Below are 11,632 nucleotides of genomic sequence, written 5' to 3'. Positions count from 1 at the left end.
GAGTGCATGAACTTAACCACTCGGCCATGGGGCCGGTCCCCAACAAACAATTATTAAGTGCCCTCTGCGGTGAACACTGTCTAGGTTTTGGGGGTAGGATGGACAATCCAGAGAAGATGCCTACCCTTGGGGGCCTTCAACTGTCACGGAGAATGCAAATTTTAGACAGTGTAAGGCCATCTTTATATCACTTTGTTCGGGGGTTGCTCGTTACGCAGCGAGTGCTAACTGATACCCTAACAAACCAATGGGGCATGACCGTGATTTTCGCTAGTGTGTGTGAGGGGGAAACGACTTTAAACAGGTGGAGTCTGGGAAGGCTGCTTAGAGGAGGTGACATCTGCACCAAGGCCTGAATGACAGGGAGGGAACCACGTGAAGGGAACAGGGAGCAGCAAGTGCAAACATTGTCAGGTGAGAATCATGGGAGACCACGGCGAAGACAGCCCTAAACGAACAGGGAAATGCTTCCATTCTCGAGCTGGGGGTGGGGCGGGTGGGGAGGCTGGCACGCAGGCGTTCATTCTATTATTCTTGATACCTTTTTCATGTATCTAAGTATTTAGTAAGGATGGTTTTCTAAAATTATGAGCATAATTATTTACATACAGAACACAGTATATATTCATTTGGTTAAATATTTCCATAAAATAAGGAGGGACGTGAGGCCTCTTTCTTCCTAGTTAACATAAATTTTACCTTTTAAAAGTTATAGCATGGGATACATTTTTATGAGAACAATTAGGATTAAAACAATAAAATCCTGTGGGGATGCATTTTACTTTTTCTGTGAACCGCATTAGCAAAAAAAGAAAAACAAGGGGGCCAGCCTGGTGGCATAGTGGTTAAGTTTGGGCTCTGCTCCAGCAGCCCAGGGTTCACTGGTTCGGATCCTGGGTGTGGACATGGCACCGCTCATCAAGCCATGCTGTGGTGGCATGCCACATAGAAGAACTAGAAGGACCTACAACTAGAATATATAATTATGTACTGGCACTTGGGGAGAAAAAAAAAAGAGGAAGATTGGCAACAAATGTTAGCTCAGCGCCAATCTTCCCCACCAAAAAAAAAAAAAAAAAACAAAAGCGTACCTTAAAAAAAAAATACCAAAGACAGAAGGTGTCTTCTTTCTTTCCTTTTTAAAAATTTTCATTATGGACATTTTAAAATGTATAAAACAGTAGAGAGAATAGTATAATGACCTCCAGCTATAACAACGATCAACTCGTGACCAATCTTGTTTCAGCTGTCCCCATTACCCTCCTTTTTTTTTTTTTTTTCTGAAGTATTTTAACAGTAATTTTTTTAAGGAAAAAAAAGAGAAATTATGGCTCTTTGAAAACAGTCTATGTATTTTTAAATGATTATATGAGGTGGAGAAATGTTTGTGCGGACTCCTAGCAGGTGTTGAGGTTGGCAATCTTGGGGTTAGAGTGGTGGTGGGGGGAAGAGACGGGGGGGTGAGGAGGAGGGAGACAGGACTCTCAGCAAATACAAGCTTAAGAAACCGGGGCCGGCCCGGTGGCACAGCGGTTAAGTTCGCACGTCCTGCTTCTCGGCGGCCTGGGGTTCGCCGGTTCGGATCCCAGGTGCGGACATGGCACGCTATGCTGTGGTAGGCGTCCCGTGTATAAAGTAGAGGAAGATGGGCATGGATGTTAGCTCAGGGCCAATCTTCCTCAGCAAAAAGAGGAGGATTGGCAGCAGTTAGCTCAGGGCTAATCTTCCTCAAAAAAAAAAAAGAAAGAAAGAAAGAAAGAAACTGTGGAGCAAGAAGGAGCTCTCACAGCACAAACCGGATAGAACACGCCAGATGAGTCACAGAACCACCACGGTGGGTTATGACGACTTACTCTGGAGGGGAAATTTGGGTGGGAGCCCAGAGTCCCCGGGACCTCCTCTGTGTTCAGTATTTATGGAAACTCTGTGGGTTCTCATTTAAAAATACAGGAAGACAAAATAAAAACCCAAAGGTGAAACGGAGAGAACGAGGATGGGAAGGTAACCCTCAGCCCGAAGCACAGAGATGGGTGGAAGGGTTGGGGCTGCACGATGCGTTGCCATGGAAACCACAGTGCCATTCGTTGACATGGAAACCACAGCTAGGACTCCTATCAAGGGCGCTTCAAAACTATTTTTAGATCCGCTGGCAATTAGGGTGGCTCCTTGATGGGAGAGCGGGCAGGCAGCTGACTCCACTTACACACACATGGACACACACACATACATAAACACACACACATGTGTATACACATGCACACATACCTAGATATACACACATAATTGTACATTTATAAATATATACTTATATTTATATATTTCTTTTTATATATAAACAAATTAAAATTTCTTTTGTCTCTCTTAAATATTTATTTATCTCAAGCATTTTGGAATGTTTCATTAACTCATAGTCAACGGCTTCTCTCACTGAACCCTGACTGATACGCTCATAGGCATTCTCGCAACAAATGGTTAACTCCACAGGCGTGGGTTGTCCAAACCCTGCACGTTCCAAAGTCACGAGTGGCCTTTAACTGACTCCTAGGTAACCTGTAAGCCCTTGGAGAATCCTGTACTAACCACGTGATGGATGGTGGGGGCCGAGAGCCACAGCATCGGGTTGACCTCTGGAGGGGCTGGAGGCTGCGCAAGTAAGGTCAGCCACACAGGTGTTTCCATGCCTACGTGATGGACCTAGAATAACAATCCTGCTCACCAAGGCTCAGGTGAGTTTCTGTGGTTGGCAATTTTCTGAATGTGTTGTCATATATTGTTGCTGGGAGGATTAATTGCTGTCCATGTGACTCCGCTGGGAGGGGACAACTGGAAGCTTGTGCCTGGTCTGGGCTCTCCCTGTGCACCTTTTCCCTTTGCTGATTTTAATCTGTATCCTCTTTCTGTAATGAACTATAACTGTGAGTATAATAACCTTTCTGAGTCCCATGAAACCTTCTAGCAAATCACCGAAACTGAGGGTCTTGGGGACCCTCGACACAGCATCTCAAACTCAACATGACCCAAACTAGACTTCTGATTCGCCCCCTCCCCTCTTCCCCAAATCTGTCCTCTATCAAACTTGCCCCATAAGGAAAAGTGGCATCATCCTCTTTCTAGCTACTTATTCCAAAAACCTGGGAGTTGCACTGGGCAAGCTTCCCTTGCATCTCGCATCCAATCCATCATCAAAACAGCAAAGGCTATTATTACAGCATAAAATATTTACAGAAGAGCGCATATATCGTAGGCATCCGGCATTCTGAATTTTCACAATCTGAACACCCCTGTAACGAACACGCAGAACAAGAAAGAGAACTCTACCTGCTCTCCCTCCCCCTAGGAGCCCCGCATTTCAAGTCATCAGACATCACACAGGAAACCACGACCCCAGCTTCTAATGCATAGATCAGCTCTGCCTGGCTTTGTAGTTCATATAAATGGAATCATATTGTATTGGCTGTTATGGATGTGGCTTCTTTTCTCACCATTTTGCAAGATTCATCTATATTGTCGCGTGTAGTTGTAGATCATTCATTCCGTGATGCGCATTTTGTGCTGTGAATGTGCCACAGTGGATCCATTCTTCTGTTGGTTGCCACTTGGGTAGCTTTTAGATTTTGGCTCGTATGAATAGTGCCGCAATGAATACCCTTGCCCATGGCTTTTAGTGAACACATTTCTGTTGGATATATATATATCTAGGAGTGGAGTTCCTAAATTGTAGTGTTTGTATATGTTTTGCTTTAGTAGATACGGCCAAAGAGATTTCCCAAATAGTTGTACTAACTTACACGGCCGGCATCCACGTACATGTACGAGAGGTCTAGTCTCTCTTCTCCTCACCAACACTTGGTATTTTTTTTGCTTCTTAATTTCATCCATTCTCAATCAGCTAATTTGCAACAGCTCCCCAGGCTGGCACTAGGTTTTAGTACCAGTTGCCACAATCTTCTAACAAAAAACATCCCATTTGGTAGCAAAAAGATGGTGCCAGCAGAACGCTGCTCCAGAGTGGGAAGGCCCTTAAGAACACTTGCCTTTATGATATTAATAACAGCTTATCATGTGTCAGGGCCAAACACACACGTGACAAAATATTGGATGGCTGAGTATTTGGTCACACGCAAAAAATCACCATCATAGGATGAACTTTAGAAAATAGAAGCATACATCTGAAACTCTAGCAAAACCTTTAAATTTGTACCACAATTTTGTTTAAAAAAATGCAGTAGCCAGTAGACTTTTATAGCACTGTCAGCTACAAGCTCGCTCCTCTGCTGCCCGTTGATGAAACTAAATGGTTGATGAAGGAACATTTTTTACTGGTTCTGCTGATGGTGACATGTCACCAAACCATCCAGCTTTCCTTCCTTGCTAAAAGGAACTGCCTAAAGCAGAAGAATTATCTTTTCTTCAACTCACAAGCTGGAAGATCTGGTTGATGGTGATGACGCTGTTTCACGGAAACAGTCTCATGAAATGAAACTTTGGGCACCGCGAGCAAAAGCTGCTTTGGGGAATCTTTTCAGGGGCTGACTTAAGATGGTGGCTCCCAGTTTTCTTTTGTGGTAGTGCTTTGTCCACCATCACTAATTCTTGCTGCATTCTATTTTTTTTTTTCCTTTTTCTCCCCAAAGCCCCCCGGTACATAGTTGTATATTCTTCGTTGTGGGTCCTTCTAGTTGTGGCATGTGGGACGCTGCCTCAGCGTGGTTTGATGAGCAGTGCCATGTCCGCGCCCAGGATTCGAACCAACGAAACACTGGGCCGCCTGCAGCGGAGTGTGCGAACTTAACCACTCGGCTACGGGGCCAGCCCCATCTGCTGCATTCTACTTTTGCAATATCTTCCTGTTATCTACATCTGCATCACAAGCCACCCCAAAACTTAGTGGTGTAGACCAACAACTGTTTTCTGATACTCATTGATTCCACGGCTCAGGAATTCACACCTGGTAAAAGAGAGAAGGTTTGTTTCTGCTACGCCATGTCTGGGTCTCAGGTGGGATGATGTAAATGCTTGGAGAGTGACTCAAGCGGTTGGGGGCTAGAATCACCTGGAAGTTTCTTTACTCGGATGTCTGGTGCCCGGGCTGAGGTCATTTGAAGGCTGGGCTCAGCTGGGAACTGTTGAGTGGAGCGCACACAGGTGGCTTCTCCACGTGGGTTGGTCTTTCTCCCAGCATGGCAGGCAGAGGATAGCGCAACTTCTTTTTCCGAAGCTCAGGGATCCAAGAGAGCAAGTGTCTCAATGAGCAAGGAAGAAGTTGCATGGCTTTTTTTTTTTTTTTTTTTAAAGATTTTATTTTTTCCTTTTTCTCCCCAAAGCCCCCCAGCACATAGCTGTATATTCTTCGTTGTGGGTCCCTCTAGCTGTGGCATATGGGACGCTGCCTCAGCGTGGTTTGATGAGCAGTGCCATGTCCGCGCCCAGGATTCGAACCAACGAAACACTGGGCCGCCTGCAGCAGAGCACGCGAACTTAACCACTCGGCCACGGGGCCAGCCCCTACATGGCTTTTTATAGCCAAGCCTGGAAAGTCACATAGCTTCCCTTCCAGATACTCTCCTGGTTCCATCATTTCCCTCCTACCAGACTCTCTGTTGGTCAAAGCAGTTACAAGTCTGCTTTGTTCAAGAGGATGGGACACAGATCCACACTTGTCAACAGGAGTGTCAAGGAATTTATAGTTATCCTTATAAACCACTGCATAATGATACATATTCATTCTCCAGCTGATTCATAGAATTTCAACAAGTAAGACACGTGAGATTTTAAAACTCTTCTTATAGCTAGAGCGTTTATTGGAATGTGAATATTCAGATTTAACAATTTGAATGACGCCGGAAATATGATGGGAACTTGGGCCACCACACAAACATTGCTCACGCCCGAGTTCAGGGACGCCAGAGATGACAGTGAAATAGGTATTCAGCTCTTTGGGCTTGCAAAGGCCAATTCCAAAATGAAATCCAAATAACAGACTTTGGTTGACCACCCAGGCCAAAACTGGATATCCGTGCATCTTTCACATGTGATCTCCACGAATCTTCAAAATTTCCAGACCAGGAAGGTTTTAACTGGTATTCTTATTGTGGAGAAGAGGAAGAAGCTCAGAGAGCTCAAATTGCTCGTCCGAGACTGCACAGTTAGGACGGGACATTGCCAAGCGTATGAGTGAGGGCCTGACAGGACTTACATGGCCACGCAAAGTGAGTCACAGAGGAGCGTTTCAATAACTATTAACAAAGGTGTTGCCCGTAGGCAGCAAACCGAGGAAACCAGCAAGAAAAGATGACGGACGGCCCCTAGGCTTGAAGGGTGGGAAGACGGGGAAGAAAAAGGAGGGGGAGTTTCTAGAAGCTTCTGGAAATCCCTGAAACCCTGTAACTGAAGCACGGGGCTCCCGAGAGCAGCTGTGGGTTTGTCAGAAGAGCTCAGGGGGATTAAAGCTGCTCTTTCCTTTCGCCCCCTGATTTCTGGGGTCTCCCAGGAGTCCCACTGGCTGAACCCCAGAGAAAGGCAGAGAAGAGTGGGGAAGTTCACGCAGCACTAGGAGCCAGGACACCGCACCCCCGTCCCTGAGACCCACGTGGAGTGGGGAAGGGTGGAAAGCACGGATTCGGGGGAGCAATCGGAGACCACGCAGACCCGCGGCTCCGGGAACAGCCGCACAGACGCCCCGCCTCCGGGCGCCCCGGGCCCAATCGCAGAGCCCACGTGCTGGCAGTTGCCATGGAGACCGCGACGCGGCGGCGCGGGAGCGAGTGCGCATGCGCGCGTGCGGCCCGGGCCTCGGCTCCGCGCAGCTGTTGGGATCCAGGCGGGGACCCGCCGGGCGCGCGGACGCGGGCGCGATCACTAGCCCTCTCCGGCCGAGCTGGCGCCTGGCGGGCGGCTGCACCCCGGCGGCCTGTCCCTGGCCCGCCCGGGCGGTCGGAGGCGGGGCTGCCGGATCCCTGCCCGGCGGCCGAGAGCCAGGCCCGCGGAGGGGTGGCCGAGCGCGCTTGTCGCTGGTTCCAGGACACGTGTGAGCACCGGGGCCGGCGTGGGGAGGAGGGCGTGGGGAGAGCGCGAGGCCTCCTGCGGGCCAGCCGCGGAGGGGACAGCAGAGGGCTCTGACTCTGGCCATGTTCCCCGAACCCTGACCTCCCTCTCCTGTCACCTTGCAGGATTAATATCCGGAGACCACTGCAGCCCGCGTAGACTCCTCCCTACACGTGGGATTCGAGCCGCCAGGTGTCCGCGGCCATGGCCATGAATCTTCTGGAGGACTGGTGCCGGGGGATGGAGGTGGACATCCACAGGTCCCTGTTGGTCACGGGCATCCCGGAGGACTGTGGGCAAGCGGAGATCGAGGAGACGTTGAATGGGGTCCTCTCCCCGCTGGGCCAGTACCTCGTGCTCAACAAGATTTTTCTGAGGGAAGAGAATGCCAAAGCTGTCCTCATTGAGGTCAGCGAGGGTGTGAATCTGAGGGCCATCCCCCGGGAATTTCCAGGAAGGGGGGGCGTCTGGAGGGTGGTCTGTAGAGATCCCACCCAGGATGCTGAGTTTTTAAAAAATCTCAATGAATTCCTGGATACCGAGGGGCGCACGTGGGAGGATGTGGTCCACCTGCTCCAACTCAACCACCCCCCAGCGCCCCAGAATCGGGATCAGCCCCCAGAGAGCTGGGCGGAAGCTTTGGGGGTGCTCCTGGGGGCCACGGTGCAAGTGGTCTTCTACATGGATGCTGAGATGCGCCGCCGCGAGGAAGCTAGGGCCCAGGAGGCGGCTGAGGCCGGGGTGGTAGCCGTCTTGGCTTCAGCAGCAGGGAGGAAGATCAAGAAGGAGCCGGGGCAGGCTGCCGAGGTGAGCTCTGCCTTGAAGATGGAGAACCCGGACAGCTGGCATGACATGGGAGACGAAGGCGACCCTCCCAAACCTTTCTTTCACAAGGCTGGTGCTAAGACTGGCTCCAGGAGAAAGAAGCAGAAAAACCACCCCCAGCAGGAACCAGGGCCCTGGAAGAAAGCCAAAGGCAATTGTTCCAACAGCTCAGCCTCCTTGGAGGGTCCTGAGGCTGGTGATGCTGAGAATATGGAGATCTCAGAATACATCAGGAGCAAGAAAAAGCCCTGTGTGAAGCAGGAGGAGTCAGCTTGGAAGAAGCCCGTGGGGAAATGTGTCTGGAAGGCTCCCAGCAACCCACCTCCCGGTGCACGGTCCGCAGCTGCGAGCCCTGGAGTTGCCTCCGAGTCAGAGCAAGCTGGTGGTCGGGAGGGCCCCCCAAAGAAGAAGGCGGTGGGCTGGGCCTCGGCAAAGCGCCCTGCCCCCACGAAGAAGAACAAAAAGGTGAGCTTGGGCCATGTCTCTTATGTCCTTGTTGATTCGGAAGATGCCAAGAAGAAGCCGGTGATGCCAAGGAGAGGACCAGGCCTGAGACGGGATGCAGCAGCTCAGAAGGCCCCACGAGGCCCACAGCCCGATGAGTCACCAGCCTCGACGTCACAGGGTCCAGAGGCCAAGCCAGAAGGCCCTCCTCACACCTCCAATGGCGAGAATGACAAGGGAAGTCATTTGGGTTGTGTCAACGAGTGGTTGAGGGGGGAGGGGTCCCAGGGGGTGGAGGGGCCAGTGGTCCATGAGGAGGGCCCCAGTGCAGTGGAGGAAGCAGGTGACACACCAGTTGAGGTTTTAGAGGGTGAGAGCCCTGACCTCTCTCCTGGGAGTCCCTGAAGGCCAACACTAGGGACACCCATGGGGGCAGTTGGTGGCAAAGCGAACCCACCAACCTAAGTTATGGTGATGCGTGTTGCTCTGGTATTCTCAGTCATTCTGCCTCTCCATCTGATCTATCTCCCTGGATAAAAATTGAGTGCTTTGGGGCTATATTCTTCATCACGGTAGGTGGCCCCGAGGGTGGCGTTTTCCAGAGTTCTGGTCGGGGGCGATAGAAATGTTCAAAGACTCATAAAGTCCAAGGAAGGAAAAGAAATGTGCCAAGTGACGCCTTTCCTTGCTTCCCCTCTTGAGCTGTTCTGATTTATCCACAGCACCCAGAAGGCTTTGACTAGGCGGGGGACCACCTATACCTGAGGAGTTGAAAGGAGACCGAGGATGAAGTTCCCAGGTGGGAACAAAGCCTTCTCTTGTCATTGAATGAACCAAGACTTGGGGCTCTTTTAGGAACCCAGGTTGAAGACATCCGGCTCTCAGAGGTACATGACCCATGAGATCTTCTGCCGGGCCTGCTTTTTCGCTTCCTCCTAGATCCACCTGCAGAGGTTGGAGAGTCTCCAAGCAGATCGAGAAAGTTCTAGAACATTCATCTTCATACATGGGCGGGGTCACTCTTAGGCTTATCCAGGTTCAGCCTTTCTCCTCCATTCCCTGCTTCCTCTTCCCGATGCTCAGCCGACCTCTGCAGGGCTTGTTGAAGAGCAGGGTGGCCGTGTTCTCCCTTCCACCTTCTCTGCGTTTTGACCGCAGAGAAGTTAAACCGAGACCGTCAACGCGGATGTGGCTTCCTTGCTCCTCCTGGTCTTCAGCTCCTCCCGTTATCTAACCCGAGCGTGGTAAGGTCCCAGGAGTTAGTTTTGGGGAAAAAGAATATCCGCTTAGGCCTTGAGGTATTTGAGTTTTAGGTTCTGTTAATAATCATGGTCCTTGGGTTCTCATTTGGGGTAACACCGTCGTCTCAAGAAGCCTGGAGGGCTGAGGAGTGATGGGTGGGGCAGGACCTGGGCCTTCCCGGCTTCCCGGCTCTAACTCCATCCAGTGCCACCGAAATCTCAACATCTTTGAGGCTGAAGACACTTCTCACCTTTTAGTAAGAGAGGGAAAAATTTTTTTAAAAAATTGGCTGTGAATTTCTGTCCTCTGAATAGACCCGAGTGAAACACGTGTCCCGTGTGCGTGGGTGCAGGGGGATGGGCAGGGCTCCCAAGACCCGTGGTTTCCAGACCATCCTGGGGAGGCCCAGGTGCGCTCAGAGATATAATCTGAATCTATTTTTTCATGTATTTAAAAATAAAAAACTGAAAAATGACTACTCGAGTATGTTGTAAGCCAAACCAGTGACATAGGAGACTGTCAAAATGAGACCTTGTGTTCCTGAGTTAACTCGTTTTTGCACAGGTCTCAAATTAATTGTTTCTGCCGTCTGTTTGCGTATCATGAATTTCTTGTCGTGACGGATGGGAAAGGTTACACGTGGGGGAGCTTCCGTCCCGCGCATGCTCCGTAAGGGGACACTCTGAAAGCAGTTTCCTGTGTAATTCACGTCACGTGCTCTTGTGATTTTTGGTTGTGTGATAGCAAATAAATGTATTAACGTGGCCCACACTAATAATATCCTATCCTAGAAAGTTGTAGCCCTCTGCGTTTCACAGTCTCTCTTCTGACTTCAGTTTTCGTGATAAAGGATGTAAACAGTTGTTAGATGTCATTAGTGACTCAACTTTGAAAACACGTTTCTTGTGACAATTGATGTCAAGAGCCTGGATGAGTGCCACGGGCGATGCGGAGAGAAAAAGAGAATGGTCTGCATTTGCAGCTGTTCATCTGTGTGTCAAGGTTTTCCTTGGGTTTGTGCAAAGCAAAACCCAGGAGTGAATCAGACTCTCAAGGTGATGAAAGCCTGCGACTCTCCAGCAACTCATTTCAAAATCAGGTCCGGAAGGGCTTCATTGTGTTAACAAAGTAACACCATGATTTGTAACTGTATATGTTATAAAATAAAGTTTAGCAAAGTATCTTGAGTCTTTTTTTTTTTTGCATGCTTTTTTTTTTTTTTTTTGGTGAGGAAGACTGGCCCTGAGCTAACATCTGTTGCCAATCTTCCTCTTTTTTTCTTTTTCTCCCCAAAGCCCCAGTACATAGTTGTATATGCTAGTTGTAGGTCATTCTAATTCTTCTATGTGGGACGCCGTCTCGTCATGGCCTGATGAATGGTGTGTAGGTCCACACCCAGGATCCTAACTGGCAAACCCCGGGCCACCAAAGCAGAGCACAGAATTTAGCCACGAGGCTGGCCCCTCTTGAGTCTCCTTTATAGGTGGAGCTGGTGTGGACTATTTAATTTGAGAAAAGAGTTCCCATGCTGAGCAGTGCAGACTGTCCTAGACCCCCGGCCTGGCGTGGGCTGCTGTCAGACCTGGGTTCAGGCTTCAGGGGCTGTCAATTTTTCCTGAGAGAAGCAGTCATGGAGATGTCTTTCCTCTTTGCTCTGTGGCCTTCCGCCAATGTGAAGGCCTCTCCCACAGGTCTTGGGGTTTCTAGAACTTTCTAGAACAGGTAACTGGTGCTGTGGATTCTCTGAAAAGGCTAGTTTACTTTTAAAAGCAGCCGGAAGGCAAAAGCCCTTCCTTCCCCTCCCCTTGGACGGAAACTGAGATCTTTGAGCTAAAAACCCAGCTTTCTCCTGCCCAAGCCCGTCTCCTGCTAGGGGCTCCTGAACCAGGGTGGCCACCTCATGGGGTCCCCTGGGGTCTTTGTTAAAGATGCCGTTTCTGGGCACCACCTACTGAGTTGGGGTCCTTGGGGGTTGTGGCTGTGCTCGGAATCTGCATCTTTAACAGTTTGTCCCGAGGTTTCTAAGGCGCACGTAGGTTGGGGGGGGCTCACACTTGAGGAAGAGGAAGATGCTCGG

The 11,632-nt window shown here is 49.8% G+C and overlaps 1 protein-coding gene across 2 annotated transcripts; it reads left to right on the top strand.

Moving 5' to 3' along the window:
- The first annotated feature begins 2,160 nt into the window (after window positions 1-2,160).
- Window positions 2,161-10,736, top strand: PNMA8A (PNMA family member 8A). 2 transcript variants are annotated; one of them, XM_008542641.2, is made up of 2 exons: window positions 2,161-2,726; window positions 7,170-10,736. In XM_008542641.2, exon 2 carries the CDS (start codon window positions 7,249-7,251, stop codon window positions 8,716-8,718), a length of 1,470 nt encoding a protein of 489 aa, XP_008540863.1. In that variant the 5' UTR covers window positions 2,161-2,726; window positions 7,170-7,248; the 3' UTR covers window positions 8,719-10,736. The 2 variants fall into 2 exon arrangements, with proteins under 2 accessions (XP_008540863.1, XP_008540862.1); XM_008542640.2 differs by lacking the exon at window positions 2,161-2,726 and adding an exon at window positions 6,711-7,027.
- Window positions 10,737-11,632: the final 896 nt, after the last annotated feature.

The sequence above is a fragment of the Equus przewalskii genome, chromosome 9 (assembly GCF_037783145.1).
Source record: "Equus przewalskii isolate Varuska chromosome 9, EquPr2, whole genome shotgun sequence".
Classification (NCBI taxonomy): Eukaryota; Metazoa; Chordata; class Mammalia; order Perissodactyla; family Equidae; genus Equus; species Equus przewalskii.
Note: the sequence above shows the minus strand (reverse complement) of the source record. Positions and strands in the feature narration are given on the sequence as shown.